The following is a 22016-nucleotide window of genomic DNA, read 5'->3' on the forward strand; positions in this document are numbered from 1 at the left end:
GTATATGATGTTATTTTAAATGTTAGATAAAGATCTTTATATTGTCTATTGATTTATCGTGCAAATAAATCCGATCACATATAACAAAGTTATGAAGTAAGTATGAAAAGTTTCAGAATACCCTTTCTACTTTATACATACAGTCGTATCATATGTTACAAAGTAATGGACCAACTGGATATCATTTTGACATCACTTTGTCTCTGGGACGGAATGATTGTCTAAACCTCATACGATCTAGGACAACAGTCAACTGAGACAAGGGTTAAAGAAAATTATTCATTCTTTACCCTTCAAGAAGTATTTATTTCAAATTGAGGTAATTTTTTGTAAACACGTGACATGATTCTGAGTACAATACAACGTAATAGAACAAAATAAATACTATAATTAAGGTAATGTTCTGTTATAGCTTCTCATGCTTTAAACTTTCTCCTCCAGTCGTGTAGGAGTATAATTCATATCCTAAACAATTGTTTGTCTTGAGAAATACAGTGAGGTCTAAATATGTTACTTGCTCTGTTGTGCTTACTTTACTAAAAGCCAATAGTTTATGACAAAACCAGGTGGATTCTCTCCATCCATAGATCGTTAATTTCGTCGAACGTCCATCCTTTTTCTTGCAGTTGTTCAACGTCGACATGCAACATGTCATCGAGTTCTCTTTCTAGTACCATATATCCTTTGTGCTTTGCTGCCAGCCGATATCTTTCTATCTTTGTCATGTGTGGCTTCCATACGGACTCACGTATCCAGTTCCGCATCAGAACTATCCTTTCCAACAATTTTCGACTTTCCCCATACTCTCTAAATTTATTTGGCATTTTGTACATAACAAGCATGGCGTCTCGGAACTGTCCTATTCTAAGCAACATTTGTCCCTCTTCCCTTTTCAAATTACATAGTATGTTTTCCAGCTGACGTCTTTGTGAACGGTCTAATCTTTTAGCTATTAGATTTCTTTCAGAAATCATATAGCTAGGCAAGTTATTCTTTCTAAAACATTGCCTCAAGAATTCGATGCAGTCTATCAATCTATGTAAGACATGCTTCTTTTGGAAAAACGAACTTGGTGTTTTCTCACAGATCCATAAAACGGTATTTTTTTACGACATATGAAGTTGATGTCTTTACTGATCGGCTGTAAGCATGTTTTAGCTATCTTCTTAAGTAATATATATGTTTGAATTTGACACACATTTAATGTTTGCATCAGATGCAGTTCTTCCAGGGAGAAACAGATTCGCCACTCTAGGTACTGATCGGGCGAACCTTTAAATCCTACTGGAACAACATGCGCGTCTAGTAAAGATATGGCATGCAGTACCTCCTCCGTTGGCCATCTATTATTTCGTGGACGTGCGAACCATTTCTCAAAAAGATCTGGACAGCAACATGGCAATCCTAAAACATCGTCACAGCTGTTGTATTTGTCCGATATCGGTGTTGATGGGCCGCTTCTGTCACCTTTTATGTAACCACCAAGATTACATATGTGCTCTTGTGATATTCGTAATGAATCAATAAATGCTTCGTTTGACAGGTACAAAGAGCCTGATTGGGATTCAATAAGCGATACCTTTATCTCATTCCTGCGATACCGACCTGAAAATCTTAATAACTCAAGTCTTTTATAGCCTGGTGACATTATATTTCTTTCTGTTTTAAATATGGTTATGTTTTTCATGTCAATAAAGCCCTGTGGATAGTCAGTACATATTAACTGCTTTACTACATACAAGTAATCTTCGTCATTTTCACAGTACATTGCTGTCCCTTCTCCTTTTCCACCTGTAGTGACGCGGGTATCTGGCTGTTGCGTAAATCTTGCAGTAAGTTCGTCGTCTGCATGGTACATTCTTTGCCTGAACTTTATCATTTCAAACCCATAGCCTAGGAAATCCATCGTCTTCGAAACGAAAATGGAGATGTCTTCCTTTAAGTAAGTATGCGATTTTTGGTCACTGATTGTCCTGTTGTTAAGTCTCCTTCTATCTATTCTACACCTGCTAGTTGTCAATTCATCATTAGACACGTCTGAAATGGAATGTGTGATCAAAGATTGACAGATCAGTAAATACATCGACCTTACATTTAAAATTATGAAAACTCTGTCTAGAATTTTGAAATCGTCGTTATTTCACGTTTATGTTTTCCCTTAAGAATGTTGATGGATAATAATGATTTAATTACTTTGGACAACATTCTAACCAATATGTTTACAACTGAGTTTTATCTAACTGACTTTCAGAACATTGATTTATTAGACACATGGTCACAATTGTATTTTTGTCTCTGTTAGTATAAACGTCACATCGGCATGAATATTGAACATATTGCGACTTTTCAGCTTTTGATGGTGATGGAAGATCCAGGTACCCCTCTGTAGATTATTTCCTCACGAGCAGGCACCTACATGCAGGTAGAATCACCGACCATCCCTTAGCCAGCTGGATAGGTTCCTCACATGAGGAATACAAAGCTCGGAGTGAGGTTCGAGCCAACATCGTTGAGGGAAAAGTGGTTCGAAGTCAACAAACTTTAAACACTTGCCACGGATGTTCTGGTTACAGTTGTTACGTTTCCTTATTTCAAGCTATGTGCTTAAAATGGAATAATTATACGCATCTTTCAAGTAAAAATCCAGCTGAAATAGATGTCTGTGTAAAAAGGGTGGAGGAAATTATAGCTTTTAACCCAATATACCAAACTCTTCCTGCTATCAGTACGAAATAATAACTTTCCAAATATGACTTTTCTTATTTTGACTGGGGCAGTCTTTTTAAGAAAAGTCAAACTGCACGTAGGAGTTTCTTTCCTTCAACTTCAGAAATCTCTACCTATAGGTGAGGGAGATAATTGCGTAGAAGATTGAAGAACGGAACTATTATCTTATTAGTTCGATTTCTATATTTCTAAAGAATCAACTGCAAATACTTATGCGGCATTGTCGTTAATTTAACACATTTAAATGCACAGCAACCGAAAATTGCTTTTATAAAACATTCACCAAAAAAACACTATGTACAGTAAGATGCGCATAATGTCACTTTAATGAAATAAGTAGCATGATTTACTTATTTAAAGATAACAACAATTTTGAAGAATGTGTAATAGTTTTATTTCATCAATTGACTTGTTCTTGACATATAGTTTACGTGTCCTTATGCTGGGCCTAATTTTTTACATTTAAGTTTATCCGTATAAAGCCAAAACTAATAAGTGTGCAGAAATACTAAATTGCTCTAACATTACAGACAACAGAATTCCTGCCAATCCAAATAAAATCATTGTTTATAAATATTAAGCTTTTCGAAGTTAAACATAAAATCATATATTATGCTATAGAAAAATGAAATACCAAAAGCATGATTTAAACAAACGAATTTCATGAAGAAATTAGAATTAATTCAGTAGAATGTACAGGCAGGAGTCAAATGCCTGTTGGTAAGTAATATGTTTATATCTCCATAGAATAAAATACTTCTAAAGGATTTTGCTAACATGAACATGGTTTTTGTACGATACTATAAATTTGTAAATTTTTGTAACCTTCCAGTGTGTTTCCAGCTGTATGTAAACTGTTCCAAGAAGCGCCTGGTGTTTTCTTGTTTCGTCTGGTTCTTCGCCTTGTCTGTCTATTTCTGGATAGAATGATAAATGTGATCTATCTCAAACACTCTTAATATTGGCGTTCTAATTCCTCGACCATGCGTTCTAATTCCTCGGTTATGCAGTTGTACCAAATTAATGCGTTATTGTTGCATGTTTGACTAATCTGGTGCATCAATTTCAGCTATTTCTCAACATACTTAACGACAGTCAGGCTTACCCAAATTTCATGTTTATCTACAAGAACTTGCGTGTTGTCTGCATAATAGAGAGTTTGAGATTTCAACCTTCGCCTTCCCCTTCAACGTCTCTCATATATATTTGGGGTAACACGTCACCGATATGCGTGTATTCTATTTATATCAGACGTTGCTACTAAAGTTTTCCATGTAATATCAAGTAAGCCTAAGACTTCTCTTTATTACTATGTGAAATAAAAAGCTTTGTTACAGGATTTCTGCTTATTTATTATTCGATTATCCATATGTATAATTAGACTAAACTTGATGCGAAACACTATCAATAAGTATTAGAGTAATGAAGTTTTGTATGGCTAATAATTTTAACTAAATACATTGAATTGAACCTGGAAGTATGAAGTTATTAACTGATTTTGAGAAGCATTGAGATTTTGTTCAAACTTTAACTTCTACGGCATAATTGTGTCCCCAGGCGTTATCGATTATACTAGATGGGTCTTTTTGTCGTAAGAAGTGAAGTTTTGAACGTCCGAAGATGTGATCACGGAAGTCAAAACTTCAGTCTTTTTTCATCTACTCTGGCCACATACTCGGCATCAAAGACTGAAACCTGGATGGAGGCACATGGCAGGACAGTCATTTTACTTGAAAAATAAATAATTACGCGCGATTATCATTTGGTGGAACATTTTATTTTCTCTTCCTGATAAAAACAATCCGTTTCTGTCTGACACTTTATACGACAGTTGCGTTTTAATTATAAACATAAATAGTACTAGTAAGACGGAAAATTCTTCTGAAGTATCAGTCAATTTCAGATCTATGATATCATGATGCGAGAAGTTTCCTGTTAGCCGTATGGGATAACTCCATTCTTTACATGCACGGACCTAGAGCCTGGCAGAGGGGCTTTGTGGGTCAGTCCCCACTTTGATTCTTACATTTTACAAAGAAAATCGGTCTTGAAACTCGGTGTGCCCCCCCCCCCCCCCCCCCCCCCTGAAATGGGTGACCCCCTCTTTAAAGTTGGTGTCCCCCTAACCGGAATCCCTGGATCTGCACATGCTTTACTTATAAAATAGTATATTCAAACAAATTCATGTATATGCCCACATGTTATTTTGTGCGACAATTTCTGTCTCCACCTAACATTTCTTGACAGTTTCACTAGACACATGGTTTCTTGGCACGATTATATTGTGCTGTCTGAGAGTGTGGCATTATACAGAGTCATGCAGGGTGTCATGATGCCAAAACGTATGATATCATTAGAGTATCTTACATTTGTTTCAATTCGCTTGTTAAATGTATTCATAACTTGTGTATTTTGGCTCATGTTATCAACATATCTTTTAAAACGTTAAATTTTCATCATGTACATTGTTTATGAGTGTCTACAAGTAAAACGCGTCTTTTAAGGAATTCGATGTACAACGTACCAATTCAAAGTGAAAAAACCTTTAAGAAAAACTATGAAATACTATTCAACAGCATGACGGATGAATCTGGTCATGCCTTTAGTGTTTGCGTTATCGCATATATTTTAACTTAATTTCAAAGTATTTCGACAAATGCATTTGTAATAGTTGGTGTTTCATGTCTTTTGTTTGAAAAATATTAACTGCATCATCTTTCAAGAACACCATCAACAATAAAATACTTTGATATGATTATCATTTTTATTTCCTCTCATGTATGAATTACAATCGTACATTGTATACTGACATCATTTTGTATAAAATCTAAATGTTTGGAGCAACACCAACGAGTTTTTACATTGTTCACAGTGTTTCGCTTTTTTATCGTAATCGCACTAATATCCATGCGATAATTATATTTATTGAAATGTTTTTATTTAATTTTCATTTTTAAAACCTCTTGTAAAAGCCCTGCCCTGTTAATCAATTGAAAAGTAAAACCCTGGGGGTAAGTCCCACCAATGAAAGGTTAAACCCCGGGGTAGGTCCCTGGGTTTAGACCATCGCACTTTAAAAAGCCACAGCTATGTCCCGGCACTGCGGTGGGAAAGTGGAAAGTAAAACCACGGCGGGTTCCCCCGCTGTCCTCGGCCCTTCCCCGGGTCAGATGGGGGGGGGGGGGGGGAAGGGAAGGGGGGAGGTGGGCATGGTTACAATTCAGTGGAGCATAAATTCATTGTTTGCATTCTCATTGACTTCTACAGATCATTTTAGATGATAGATCATGATGCAAGAAGTTTTATTGTTTGCTGAATGGGATAATTCAATTCTTAACATGCGCGGATCCAGAGGGGGGAGTAGGGAAGAATGATAGGGGGAATGATCATAAAGACGGGTCATGACCCCCTCAGATTACCAAACTGTTTTTCTTATATTTACATAGGAAATCGTTCTTAAAACCCGGTGTGACCCCCACCCACCCCCAACCCCCAAGAAATGCCTTACCCACTCTTTTTAAAGTTTGTATCCCCCTGACCGATATTCCTGCATTTGCGCATGCTTGATTATTATAATTATTTCATTTAAATGTTTCATCTATCAGCCTACCTCATTTTATACGGAATGGCCGAAAATACATGTATAATTGTTTAGTCTTCATGAATAGATGGCCAATACAGAAGTTTGTCGCGCGATGTGAGATACGAATATACAGACACTAATCCGATTATTACACCAATTTAGCAGTACATATTGACCTACCTGGTCAAGGAAGCCGGATAAACCTAAGCTCGTAAGTTTGCTTATTTGTCAAATAATTATATAACTTTTCAATTTTTTCATTCGATTATTTGTAATGTGCATCCACTTATGATTTAAAAAATGGACACCGGGTATCATGTGTTTCATGTCCGTCTATCTGCTCGTCCGTCTATTCTGTTGAAAACCTGTATAATATCGCAATTTATATCAGAGGCATCGATTGGAGACATTTCTAGTTAGATTGTAATGCGAAAAAATTGACAAATAGTAACGAATCCCATTTGAAACCGATATTTTTGACACGTGCCTATCGACCATTAAGAAATTTTTCTTATTTCAGACAAGGAACCGAAAGAAGCCTGTCCAGTTATCATAAGAAAAGGACATTACGTTACTTCGGCATGTGCTGGGTGAAAACCCTTTCGAGCAATCCAAGAGGTGGGCTGAGATAGCCAATGCTATGACCGAGGACAGTTTTGTCGTGGACGCTCGTCGTGTCCGAGAGAGGACACAGCTGCTAATTTTAAAATTCAAGAGGGAAGATGCTAAAAACATAGGAAAGTAAGTCACCAATATAATGTTGAATTGTTTTTATATTTCAAAATAACATATCTATGATATGGGGAATATGAAAATGCTCCTACATATCGGCATCACTTGGTTACATGTATGCCACCCTCATGGTATGACTTTCTTATATTATAATACTTGGTCAGTTTGCAGACAATCAACTTATGTAATCATACTTAGTCTAATTTTGGCAGTCAACTTATGCTAGCGTACCTGGTCTGACTTCGAACACTTAACTTAAGTTATCAAACTTGGTCTTATTTTGGCAGTCAACCTATGCTAGCGTACTTGTCTGACTGCGAACACTTAACTTATGTTATTATTCAAGGTATAGTTGTCGACATGTTACTAATGACACCATGATTTGTACAAATGTTTGTGTACGATATTTTAAATAGATCCGGAGAGGAAGAATACCTAACAGAAAAGATTGTTCTTCTGCAAGGATGTTTCGATCTTCAGAGGGAAGCAGAGGCCGTCCTGCAGAAGGCACGAGATGCCAAAGAAGATCAAAAGAGTAAAGACGAGGAGACAGGAAAAAACATCCGAAAGAGAGCTCTTGAGGGTCTAATGAAAAGCATTTATTTCTATTCTTCTATTCTTACTATACTTCTTTAACAATTAGGGTTGAATGATTATTTGCAATTGAGAAAAAGATTTTCAATAAACAACTATTGATCCTTTTGACGACTCATTCATCAAGTACACTTGGATCAATTGTTGTAACAAAATCAAATCTGTTACAACGCACACGTTTTGTAAAATTTTATGAAATTCAGCCGAATTGTTATTTGCCTACGTACACGGGTTTCTGCTTCCCTTAAATATCGTGATGTTGATGTTAGATTAACGATTAAGCATGCGACTGAATTTGGACAGAATTAATTTCTCTGATTCTGGATTAAAATCTTTACAACATTTTAAAATAATTGTTAATGTGTGAATTCGCAGTATTTAAGTTGAAGCATTACTTTATCTCGACAGTATATATGATTATAGTGAGTATCATACTAGTTCATGCACATTTTTCATAACATGTAACTATTATTTTAAAAACTCGATGATCATTTCAGACGAAACTACCAGAAAGGCACCAAGAATGTCGCGGCTTGACTTTTTGAAGATGAAGACTGAAGCTGAAAAGGATATCAAAGAGAAGGAAATAGAACTTAAGAAGAGAGAGCTAAGTCTCCAAGAACAACGGTTCGAGTTAGAAAGAGAAGAAAGGAGAACAGCTATCGAACTTCAGAAACGGCAAAGCGACGCCATGCTAAAACTTCTAGAAAAGATGAATTAGACAGAGAACTTAAGATTAAAAATAACGGTGATTGTTCAATCATTTTTATTTCATAAAACAAAAAATGTTTTAAGGTACTTATTCAAGATCATTTTAATTTTAATGACATATTCAATTTCTTTTATTTGTGTTTGAAACTTTAACATGATTTGTCCGTACGTCCCTCTGTATGTCCTCCCGTCCCTCTGTATGTCTGTTCGTCTTTCCATCTGTCTGTCTTTCCATCCGTCTGGACGCACACATGTCCGTCCGTCTGTCCATCCGTCCGTCCGTCCGTCTGTCTGTCTGTCTGATGCCACCTCTGATGCCACAATTGTATGTAATGTCCATTTTACTTGTAAACATTTTCTTAAGAACACAAACTCAATTTAGTTATGTTATAATGAAATACCAATCGTAATACAGTTAACAATATATTTTAGTTTTAATGAACTTTAGTTTTAATCCGTTTATGAATTTCAAGCATACATTACTGTAGACCTTTTCGAACTTTCTAATTTCAATATTTTAAACAATTATAGATTTTTTTTTTCATTTTCACGTAACTGTACATGTCAACAGTAAAGTTTATTAAAGCTCTATAGTTCTATGTTTTTCTTTCAATAATTCACCCATGAAGGTACTCCCGAAGATTTGGCGGTTGAAGTTCGAACATTTTGGCAACTTGATTACCATACAAACAAGTGTGGTAGTTAGATAGCATGGCTGCCACAACATAATATTTGCCAACTGACTGTAAACACAACTTTTGATTCTTAAAAAAATCAACAAATGCAAAGTTTCTAACAATCTTGTTAAAGAGAAGTTCAACAGAAACTGTCACAGACGACATCTTCGTGTTGAATACTTGTTCTTCGTTTGAGAGACGGGGTCCCCTGAATAATCCAGTCAAATGAGGGTGGATAGGGTAGGCTGGGTCACCATATAGTGAGTATATAGTACCGTCAGCCATTGTCATTCTCTGACGCAATGTATCTAAAAGTCCACGTTCCCTCAGTATAGCGGCATCGTGTCTCCTCCCTTCAACTGGACCAAACATATTAGCAATTAAGCCATTTAGTGTAACTATTGATTGAAACTTAAGACTATGCACACGTTCATGTCCATTGAATACTACCCTTTGATTCACGACGGGCCTACATATTGGTCTTACAGTTCCATCAATGAATCCCCAACAGTTTGTTAATGGTAAACCTGCGTTGGACATGGCATTCGCAAATGCATGGAGGTTGTCTTCAGAAAACCAGCTTCTGTCTAATTCAGGGAAAAGATGACCATAGTTGTCATATAGGAAATCAGTCAATGAATTAGAAATGTAGCTTATCTCAGATATTGGCCTTTGGAAAAATTCACTCAGTTCCTGTAGTCTATTTGAGTACGATAATCGCTTTAACTTTACGCAGAGAGCTTCAGTCCCACTCACTGCCGTCCCATTGGAGGCAACAAATTTTTCAGGAATGTGTAATTCAGAACTCAAATGGTACAAATCGTCCTTGGCAAATCGAAATAAACTAGAACACTGATCTTGTCCAAAAGTATCTAAATTGAAGTCTTTTGAAAATAATCCTTTACTTGTTGTTTCACAATGCAATAGCAATAACAGATCGTCGTCAATATCTCTGGAATATACCATGAATTTCTCCATATTTTATATCAAGTTATAAAGTTTGCTAAATTTACGAAGCGATTATTTTAAGTTCAAAATATTCAAGCATTACAATACCGTTTTATACCATTGATATCAAAATGCACGAAAAAAGAACGATCATAATTAGGATAAATTGAAAGGGTGGATTAAATGAAGAAAGGTTCATTCTAAAGTTTGAAATCTCAAGGAATTTTAATCGGCAAGACGTTGAAGGGGACGGCGAAGGTTGAAATATCAAACTCTTTAATAAATGCCAACTGCTGAGCAAGAATCATGCGGAGCAGAGGAATTCGTTCAAATGTTTTGTCTTCTACCAAATCGTCATGTGAAACAATGTTTTCGCCCGGAGAGTTTCTACCTTGAATCATCCGTATACCCGATACAATCAGAGTATGATTCCAAACCATTTTTAATTAAATAGTAAAAAAGAAATGTAAAATGATTATTCTAATATAGTGAGATGTAGAAATCATTACAATAGTTTGCCAGTCTGTTCATCTTAAAACTTGTGTTTTAATATAACAGATAAACCTGTGTGTAGATGGTTTAACAACTTCAATCTTTCTTCTTTTACTAGGAAGCAGTAAGTCATATTCAGAGGAGCGTTTGCTTTGTCGGCGTCTTTTCTTTGTGCCCAAGCTCTTTCTAGAAACTGGATTCATAGTCGTGACTTGCAAGGGTCTTATAATCGGGAAACATTTTGTTGCGTGTGTTCTGGTCGGCACTTCAGTCGTTAAAGAAAATTGAAAATGAAAATGTTACAGTGTACTGTGTACTAACAAATATGAAATTGAATTATTTTGAAACAATATTATAAATATTGAAATAATCGTGCAATGAGGCAGCCTACTGATGCATATACGTACATCATGTAATAATATATTAGCTTTTTAAATATGTATTATATGCTTTTATCCAAAATATATTTCCAAATTGTTCGCGTTTTAAATATCTAACAAAGTTTAGAGGTGTCCGGTTAAAACCTAGCGTATAACTATAACCCGGTTATCATATACTCTTTATGCGGTCTGACAGTAATACGTGTATTTGGCGTAACTGTCTTGTACTATAACCATTGCCGAAAATGACTAAACAACACTTAATCACAATCACTCACTTTGTCTACTACTGTTTCACTTTTTTGGGAAATGTGTATTAAACATTTGATACATACCCTTAAATATCCTTTTACCTAGCTCACCACCGTTGAAAATTTTGGACAAGTTGTTAATTTGACAAAAAGGGTATATCTGGCTAGCATTTGTCTCCCCGCCGCAGGTAACATATCCATGCCTTTTTGAAAATTAAATGGCATTACTTAATGTAAACATATACACAATTATAAAGATAAAAAGGAATGAAATACAGATTACACACACCTCAGTTATATATCAATAGGAATTAATAAGAAAGGAAATAATATTCTGAAACCAAGCAATAATCAAAATTACAATGTAGTTTTTACCTACAGACGTTTGAAATCATCAACTCGAAGATATTGTGAAATATATTTTCTATCAAATATTCTTAACTGGTTATATTTGAAATTTTCTAGCATCCTTTATTTAGATACAAATGAAATTGATTTATGTTCATCATTTCTAGACATTGATGTACAGATGTGTATTGAATTGTAACGCAACATTTCACATGAAGCCAGAAGTACGGTATACGATGACTCTAACATACATGACTATGCAACAAGTCCAATTAGAATAGAATTTCTAATCACAAAATCCCTTGCCTGCGTTTACAGACGTCCGTGCAACCTTTATGAATCAGTTGTCCACAGTCACTGCAGATAAATGCGAAGTCTAGCTCAAATACCTGGAGTCCACACTCGCCACAAATTCGTTTTACACCGCTGTAACTACAGTACAAATACATTTCAAATGCATCTAAACATTACACAAACAATATTTCTGCATAACATAATCATTACATATATTTAAAAGTTTAGCACGTATAACATTTCAAATTAATTTTTACCTAATATTACAAACGATTATGGTTTTTCCTCTGACATTTAGCAGTTGAATTTAGTTTGGACCAAACATGTTTTCCAACTCGAAAATTAACAGAATTTAAACAAGCACTGAAAGACAGTCACCACTGAACAAACTTAACCTATTTTTTTGTAACAATTAAATAGAGATATTTTATTAAACCGTTATTTAGAAAGTAAGTTTGAAAACAAGACAAAAAGCTTAGAACTTGATTTGAAAGTATTTCAAGTTACTCAGACATCTTACTTATAAATATTTTGCTTTATGTGATAATTGATACAGGTGATCGCAGTGTTCTAAAAATGTGTTGAAGCGAAGGAACAGACTTCCAGTCAAATGAGGCTTGAACTTGGAGCGCAAGCACTGCTTAGCCTAAATGATAACCAAAAATGAATTTGTACGTAACTTACTGTACGTAGAAATGTATTGTTACCTATATTCTAATATATTCTGAGGAGAAACTTCCTTTCTCTTTTTCGCTTTTCGAGGTCTACACAACGAATGCCGATTGCAAGATTCATTTTCCGACAACCTTGGAATGGCTGAGAAGAATTTAGTTGTACATCGGCTTAATTGGCGAGTGAATGTCCTCTTGTTCAAATTGCTTGGCCAGTATTTTAAGTCATATGGTTGAATACTCTGTGATATTGTTTCTGGATTCCCGCTCAGGTATTTTTGCAACTTCTTGAATATAATAATTCAAAACCATTAGTATGTTACATGGTGTGTGTTCGGCTTTAGCGTCTTTTACGACAATTATTCAGTCATATAAACGAATGTGTACATTTGTAGAAGTGAGTGCAATGTAATAGTGCTGTCGCACTGAAATATTACGTCGTAAACACGTGACATGAAATCCTACCAAGTTAAATTATACTGACACCGGGCTGACCAGTCCTAGAACTTACTGAGCGCTAACAGAGAAAGCTACAAGTACCATCTTTCATGTGTTTGGTATGACGCGGTCAGGCAGAGAACACACAACCTCCTGCACTCGAAGCGGGTGCCCTGCCTCTAGGCTACTGAGGCGGTCTAGTATGTCCGATGGATACACAATTATAGACAAATTATATTACTGTCGTATGAATAACAAAGCCTTAAAGTGGTGCACCCGTAACCACAATCGGAAAATAACACGTTCCAATTGTATTTGACAGTTTCCAAACTGTCAAAATGCTTGATTTATCGAGAACTTATCAGAAAGTCACAAAAAGAACAAGTAAATGTTTCATAACTTTAATGATCATGAATATAATACAAGACACCTCGAGCAGGGAACAGGAAACCACATATCTAAATATGTATAAGAAAACTGCTCTATCCGAAAACAGATAAAAGGCAGACTTTGATTAACTTCAATTCATTTTATATTAATATACAAATACAAAATATTGTCAGATTAAATCCAATATTCATTATGCTACACTGTCCTAAGCTAATATACACTTTACCAAATACGATAATTTACGAAAGAAACCTTGTACCTGATCATTGAACGAACAAGTAAATACACTTGACCAAATTGTGAGTTTGTATTATTATCCGAATTCAGACAAGTCCATACAATATTGACTATCTAAAGTTGGACAGAATAAAAATTGTGTTTCGTTTTTGCTATCCAAATTCACATAAGCAATTATGCAGTTCAAAAAACCTAGCATTGGCTTTGCTATTTGAATTGAAATAACTATAAGTTTTGCATCTCATCAGGAATAAATGAAATAGATCTTGTGTATGTATTATCGTTGTTATCCGACTTCGCCTAAGCCATAGCGTAAAACGATCTGGAACCGAACAGTAGAGAAACTGTGCGCTGCGTTTGCTCTCAAAATTCAGATAAACACCATTTGAGAGCAGGCAGTAGAAAAAACAGCATTGACTTTACAATCTGAATGATATAACTATAAACAGAGGAAATAAATAATGTGTGTCAATGTTGCTATCCGAATTCCGATAAGCCGTTACAAGCGACTTATGATGATATTGTATGAATCTATCTTAAATCAGATAAATAAAATGAGTGATTACATTGCACTCAAAATTCTAGACATTCTGAAATCTGATGAAAAGATGAGTATTGCTGTTGCTATCAGAATTCAAACACTGTGTTAAGCACTGTGTTATGTAATCATACATGTATATGTCATTGAATAAAGAATAAAAATGTACAGGGAAGCGAAGATAACGGGTAAAATTCTGATAAGTATCAGAAAACTGAATGTCCAAGGTAACTGATACTGTGTGAAATAGAATAAAAGTCCGTTTGCATTTAACTTTCTGAAAACAGACAAAATACATGTTGTTTGCGTGTATTGCCATTAGTCATCATAGAAATAATTACAAATTGTGAAAGATTACAAGATTTTCAATATATTCCATCATGTTTTTTTTTGTCACTGTTTGCATATCTTACACAACTTGATATGGTTAGAATGTAATTAATGAATGTTTCTGTCCTGACATTTTCGAGAAACGTTATCATTTCACATTACGAAAACAAATGTCCATATATTTGTAATATTCAAAGTAATACGAAAATACATCTACTTGAAAACACTATTCCAGTTAGGTAACGTGGTCGCTTTTAAAGATCCAACCTGAAAGTAATAAAAACATAATATTAAATATGATTTTTTAAAAGAAAAGTAGTTACTTTAACACAGTTTCATCATGCGCGGTTGGTAAGAATAATACGGCTATTTTGATGTATAGACCCTGATGAATTCATGGGTATTAACTTCCAAAATACATACCTTAGCCCTTATATATATTCATAAAGACAATTTATACGCTTGAGAATTCCTGGTTTCTTAATATATGACTGCATGATTTTCTCTCACCTATCACACTTTCATTCTATAAATGCAAACATTTATTGTATAAATTGTGAAAGAAATTTTCGGAGCAGTTTATTGTTCAAAACCAGCTTTAACATGTTATTACAGAAGTATGAACGTTTTGAATAAAATGACTAAACACCATTTTTAATCATTTATTATACACCTGAATAAAATTTGTGAATTTCAAGTTATTATTGGACAAACGTGAATCAACAGAATCTGTAATATAAAAGAGGAAGACATTTTACTTACTTTTATTTATAATCCACAATGATCTGTGTATATCCCTGTTAATAACAGCAAATGTTGACACATGAATGTAGTTTTCTGCAACAATGATTATAACACAATTAGAACAGAATACTCACATCAATATATTATTAAAAATACACGTATAGCTTCGTGTTCAATACAGGAAATATCCTTTGACTTTTGTATAAAATTCTGGAATAAATTGGTTTTGAAGACAGCAGCTATATGTTTGTACCATGTATGTTTTTTAGATCTTGTAATAGAAAAACTGGACTATACATTTAAATCTGAGATGAATAAATTCAGTTGAGTAATCATTTTTACAACTCTTGTATTACATGCTCCAGCAGTTTATTGACTCTTGTGTTATCGGCAACTGTATTGAACTGCACCAAATACATATGAAGCTGCCGCATGTGTATGTTTCAATTATATCGTATTTCTAAACAAAACACATATATCAAGATTTCAATATTATCAAACTACGCCATCTTTTTTTCTTCCATATTTCAGGAAGTATGCTTGATGATTTCATTAGACGCCAAGTTCTTTACTAAAATATGTCTATTGTTTGAAAAGAATGTAAATTGAGATATTCTTCAATGAATTTCTGCGCAAACGCGAAAATAAAATACATCCATTTTATTTTAGTATTTTATAACACTCTGAAGTATGTGAAAAATTTAGAAAGATGTTAGAAAACACCAAGAGTTTATGATGTATTTTTTGTTTCCAAAATAAAGACATACTTCTTATCGGATGTTTGTCTTAGATTTTTAAAATGAAATTTGCAGATTGACAGAAACACTATGTTATACATATATTTCTTGTTTTCATTTTTACATTTAAAAGATTTTTCTATAATCTCAAATTATTTGTACATTCATAATACATTATATTGTGTTAACATTTCAGATAAGGCATAATAGATAACGCAACCAAATTTGAAAATATCAACAACCGCTCTTATAGTCTATGTAAACATAATATTGCCAAGTTAATGCATACATTGATTTAACAGTACTTTGAATTAGATTAAAAACCATACACCGCAACTTTTACTATTGATAAAACACAATATATATTTGATTTTATAACTTTATGTTAACTTCTAATAACAGTGATAAAATCGGTTTGTAAATGTTGTATATAGCTACATGTAACAAGGCAATATTGTTTTCTCTGGTATGACCTTTACATACACTGTTAATATATCTAGTTAATTAGTAAATTTAGCCACTAGAATTTTTTTGTAGATCCGAAAATAAATGAAGCTATGGTACAAAATATTTTAATTCATTTTTTTCTCCATATTTTCTTTATTTCTTTATTTGAAATTGTTATACAAGTACAATTCTTATTTGCATCAAACGATCACTAGTTGTAATTTCTTACCTTTGTATTGCATAGTACACAATGCCTCCATTACCAATGAATCTGAATCCAGTATGTGGGAACTAGCATGCGAACTCTGAAATTGAACAGTACACCTTTCACAAATCACAAAGTAACAAATACAGCGTCCAAACACTGAATTTTTACTAAATGAAAGCTAATAATTATTAGTCCCACTTTTTGAACAACAGATCAGTACAAATAAATAATGAACATTTAAATAACTAAGTGATATATACTTCATTTTAAAATATTTTACGGAAAACAAACTTTTCTTCTAAATTTACTAGAAAAAGTATCTAATTACATATACATGAAGGGATACAAACCTTCCGAAAAATATCCATACTCAGAAACGACCAGAACAAATAACGATTTCCTGTAATTCTGCATAAATAATGTCCGCTAAAACCGATGTATTTTATCCGAAATAGCTTTCCAGTGCGTTTATTGTAGTAAGCACTTTCTGATCAATTCAATTTATATTGGCGCCCTAATTTACAAAATAAATTTCAGTTGATTTTCTTATTTTGTTTACATTTTGGGTACATAAGCTAGTGTCCGTTGGTTTGAAGTAATGATAAGAATCTTGTAAATAAACATACTGGTTATTATCTGTGGAAGCACAAGGTTTAACACGAAAAATAATCGTTTCAGGATAATGTTTCCGACTTGAGTCTAAATATTATGTGCTACGATTTCCCATGGTATAATGTTCATATCCGTGTGTAAATAAACATTCCGATGGATCGTCCTAAATCAACACTGACAGTGTACAATGTATATAATCTATCATCATTTCGAATTTTATCCTTAATAAAAATGATTTCTTATTACTTTTTAAGTACTTATTTCGTTTCATTATTTCTTGTATTATACCTGGCTAATCCTAATTGGATGTTTGTTCCTTATAATATTTCTTTTACTGAAACAATTCAAATCAAGATAGTAACTACCGGAACATATGATATCCAACGTTGGTATTTAAAGTGGAACTGTAACAAGTGTGCTATAAATCATATACATGTATCATTGTATTGTCAATGAAAATAAAGCAGAGCAAAGTAAATACTTTAAGCCATTAACTAGACACTAGACTGAAAATAAACAAAGATATTAAAACTTTAATTTTATAAACAATATTATGTAGTTGCACAGGAGTCAAAAGCCAGTCAGTTCTGGAGATATTCCCTAGGGAAATGATTGTAAGGTTTATCAGTCTTGTCTGAAATGCTCTGAAAAGACATAATCGGCATTTGATTACCCACAGTTAATGTGGAACATGTTTGAAGCCAAACTACCTCAAAGTGTTATGCAGCGAACAGTTTCATATATTTCCCAACCCATCAGGTATTGACAGTTCTGACCGAAGAGAGAAAAAGCTTTCCTTTCATGAGGAAAATTAATCATTCTGTTATTTTCGAGCTGACATGAAAAACATGTACATAAAAATCAGGTTTCGTAAGTAGAAATGGCCGATTTTGTATTGTTACTTGTATTGTTACTTGAATTCAAGAGCTAGATATTTGTTATAAGATTTTGTATTCAACTGATTATCTATGATGCTTTTTGAAAAGGGGATTCCCACGAATTAGTAAATGTTGTGAAAAATGAATGAATGCTTGGACATTGTTCCCAAAAGACAGACCTGTCCAAATTTCCTGAGATATCTAAAATCAACCATCAAAGCTCAAATTATTTCTTTTTTCGAAAACCAGTGCGAAAAAACAATCATAAAAAAATCCAATATTGAGACATGTCTGTTTAACTCTACCACCATTAACAGTGTTTTATTGTACAATTTATTTGACCTGTCAAAACATGGACCCACCTTTCCTTTTTATCTGTTCGAGTCTATATAAGATTAACATGAAAGTCGGGAACATGTTTTGACACGTCAATTAAATAGAGACAAATTGTAAATTTTGGCTCATTTTGCGCGTGAGGATAGGCAAGTTTAGACGCTCTTATACAGACATTTTTTCATGCTATTGAAAACATAACATCTCAGACTGGTTTAATTTGCAAAAAGATATACAAAAGTTCAGAAGCTAGAAAAACTCTCAATTTTATTAATTGCAAAATCAAGAGGCAGGGTCCAATTTGGTATTTGACCCGGGTACATATTTAGAATGAAACAGGTAGATATGCTTTAAAGGCATTTATATTCAACTTGTTGTTAATGGTGTTTACAGAACTAAGGATTCCTTCATACAAGTAATTCTTGTGTAAAATAAATATATGCTTGCATCCATTTTCCAAACGGCCGGGTCTAAAATCGTACATGAGGTAACGGAACTTAAACGGAATTGAAACTGTCATTCATCCATCCATCCAGATTTAGCTCAAATTTTTATCGTATAAGTACCTTTTTCGTGTCTGTTTTGAACTTAAACGGAATGGAAACTGTCATTCATCCATCCATCCAGATTTAGCTCAAATTTTTATCGTATAAGTACCTTTTTCGTGTCTGTTTTGCATGATCGTATGTACATGTATAAAATAACCTGCAACAATTCTCTAGGCGCTTGAGAAATTAATCTTCTGCATTTTCTGCACAAGACAATAAGACTGCATATTTGAAATTCGCAGAAAATACAAGCCGCCATTATAATCCGGTTTAAAATTAATGAAACAATCGGTGAATACAGAACCGCAGAAATAGATCCCATCAACGTGAGAAGACAGACACCACAGAAGTAAGGTACGCAGAAATTTAATACCACCTCATTTTTTGAAAAAAAAAATATACTGTATATTAAGCCCGCAGAAGAAAGAACTTATACGATATACATCTGTTTTAGGTCAGTCATTTGTAAATAATACGGTACCGGTAGGGCAAGGTGCCCTGAACCGGTGTTTTACTCGTTTTCATCATCATCATCATAGAAACAACGGATTTATCACGCTTAAAATGTCACACGATGAAGTGCTAAGAATATACAATATGTTCGCCCAACACTTCCCTGGAATTTGTCAAAAAAGAATTTATTATCACTTTTTCTCCGCACTGGTATCAGCGCATATTTGTGGAATTTTCAAATATACTCTCCCTGGCCCAAATATGTTCTACGAACAACAAAAAATCCATTTGAATATATTTGCCTTTAAAATACATTAACCAACATACGAAACTGGCCCCTGCCACTTAATTGTGTGGTCATTTTTTGCCCTCAAATTTTATGACATGAACCTGATATTTTAATTTTTCTCAACAGTAATATAGTTAGCAGACTGAAGATGTTATTACTCGCAGACTGATCAGACTGACTATATGATTGAGCTTTTTTCGACCGTCATTTCTTTTTCAGGTCCGTCCGTCTTGTCCATATTTCATTCATCATGGGATTTCAATATTACTTGGCACAAATTACTCAATAATAAGACAATGTGTCATGTACATCTTTCAAACTCCTAACTTTAAATGGTCAAGATCACACTTGGCAGTCAAATGCTAACATGGCATGAACAGGATCGGTTTCGTGCCCGGTCGAGAGCTCTGCCGTCCATCAAGGGATAACAATATTACCATAATCAGACGACTTGTCATTTTAATTAAACAGAACCTATTTCATGTTCAATGTCACAGATGGAATTCAAAGGTTTTTTGCTTTCAATAACTTTGTAATATTATTTGGTACAAATGTTTCCCATAGGGTGTAATGCAACACCCTTATCCCTAACTCAGAGGTCAAGGTCACAGTCATAAAACAAAAGTCATTGACCTGATATCAGAATTAAGTTCCTCCCATATTGACGGACACATTTTTACATCAGTTTCTTTTCTTTCCAGACTGAATTTTATTACAGAGTCCAGTTTCGATGTTGCATAACTTTTTTTTTCTAAACGGATTCTGTAATCTTAACAAATTTCCTTGAATATGGTTGTCTCTACTTTTATCACACAGACAATAGCACTGAATGACGCCATTGTGAAACGTTCATGATGACATCACAAAATTTACATGGATCGATTCTTGGAAAGGTTTACAATACACACAATACACTGTATGATATACTTATTCTTGATTTATGCCAAATTTAAGGCATGCACATTTTATTAAGTTTAAGTCTAGGATTCACTTCAGTGAGATTTTTCTAGTTAGAAAAATGTTTTTCTAAGTGTTTGTGTAAATTATTATTCTCGGTTCAGTTAATTAAAATTCATGCATCAGTGTAAAGGAACATGTATCATAAGGCACAATATTAACCCCAAATTTCGAAGAAAATGAAAGTAAAAATACATCTCAACGATATGGATTATTTGAGAGAAAAAAAAGGCTTAATCTTGCATTTTATGAAGAAATAATGTATTAGTTTTGCGTTAAAAGTCATGATCCATGGTCTAGTTTCATGTCATCAACACAGATTTTGTACATTTTTAGATGTTTTCATGCCCTTTATCAGCAAAGTATGATACGAGCGCAGGGGAGAACAATTTTAGTTTTTGGATATGTGTTGAGGATTACAAAAACACGGAGAGTGATACATGAAAGAAAATTGTTCTAAGGTGCGCTCGTAGTAAATTTTGAACAATTACGGTATTTTTTCCGAACATTTTTACTCTAAAAATAGCCATATAAAGGGACAAAACTCTTGCTTTATTTGAAGAGCTTGGTGTAAATGTACGTAAAACATCTTGTGACGTCATGCGTAAGTCATTTCTTTTGCAACTGGGTCGCGTGCGATCATAAACTAGGTCAATAAGCCTAAAAATAGAAAAACCTTGTGACCTCTCTAGAATCCATACTCTTCAATAGATCTTTATGAAAGTTGGTCAGAATGTTCACTTTAATGACATCTAGTTTAAGTTCAAAACGAGGTCACCTGCCTTTAAAAACTAGGTCAGTGGATCAAATAATAGAAAAACCTTGTGACCTCTCTAGAGGCGATATTTTTCATGGGATCTGTATGAAAGTTGGTCTGAATATCTATCTTGACGATATCTAGGTCAAATTCGAAACTGGGTCAACTGCGGTCAAAAACTAGGTCAGTAGGTCTACGTCGTCCGTGTGTCCATGCGTAAACGTTTGCTTGTGTACAGTTTTGCACACCAGTCTTTAAACTGTCTTTCATTGACCATAAATGTGACCTACTGATCTACTTTCTAATATTTTAGCATCAGTTTGAAACATGTGGTTCAATATACTCAGGTGAGCGATACAGGATCATCATGATGTTTTCTTTCTTTGTTGCTTCATAATTGATTAACAAACAAAAGGAAGTCCTTATTTATGTTTTGTATGCAATAAATCTGGAAAACTGTACTAAATTAGAAAGGCAGCGCTTTTGAAATGCCATACCCTACCGCCTCTTAACACAGTACTTTGGCAGATGTCCTTGAAAGCTTGGTTGATTGGTAAGAAGTCGGTTTCAGCCACGATAGTAAGAAGTATACTAATGGTCTAAAATAAGGATAACGTGTGATTTATTATTGATGCAATATGCTATCACAGAATGATGTCAGAGTAAAATAACAAAGTATGTAAAATCTCTTCATATATACATTGTACATATA

General features: G+C 34.0%; 1 protein-coding gene and 1 long non-coding RNA gene across 2 annotated transcripts in view; both read right to left on the reverse strand.

The window, feature by feature from the left end:
• Positions 1–282: 282 nt before the first annotated feature.
• The window catches only part of LOC128546634 (uncharacterized), a 31813-nt gene continuing 10079 nt past the window's right edge, over positions 283–22016 (reverse strand). Inside the window, exons 2-7 of the mRNA XM_053517635.1 lie at positions 12445–12695; positions 11750–11875; positions 11180–11298; positions 10537–10729; positions 3553–3644; positions 283–2037 (exon numbers count right to left, since the gene is read on the reverse strand). Of these exons, the coding sequence (XP_053373610.1) occupies positions 1031–2037; positions 3553–3644; positions 10537–10729; positions 11180–11298; positions 11750–11875; positions 12445–12695 (1788 nt within the window). The 3' untranslated portion in view covers positions 283–1030. The remainder of the gene's footprint in view (positions 2038–3552; positions 3645–10536; positions 10730–11179; positions 11299–11749; positions 11876–12444; positions 12696–22016) is intronic.
• LOC128546635 (uncharacterized) lies at positions 13234–17428 on the reverse strand. The gene is made up of 4 exons (XR_008366119.1): positions 16828–17428; positions 16499–16574; positions 15104–15178; positions 13234–14608 (listed from the first exon to the last, which is right to left on the reverse strand). It is a non-coding gene; the product is annotated as an uncharacterized LOC128546635 (long non-coding RNA).

Source organism: Mercenaria mercenaria, chromosome 11, assembly GCF_021730395.1.
Source record: "Mercenaria mercenaria strain notata chromosome 11, MADL_Memer_1, whole genome shotgun sequence".
Lineage (NCBI taxonomy): Eukaryota > Metazoa > Mollusca > Bivalvia > Venerida > Veneridae > Mercenaria > Mercenaria mercenaria.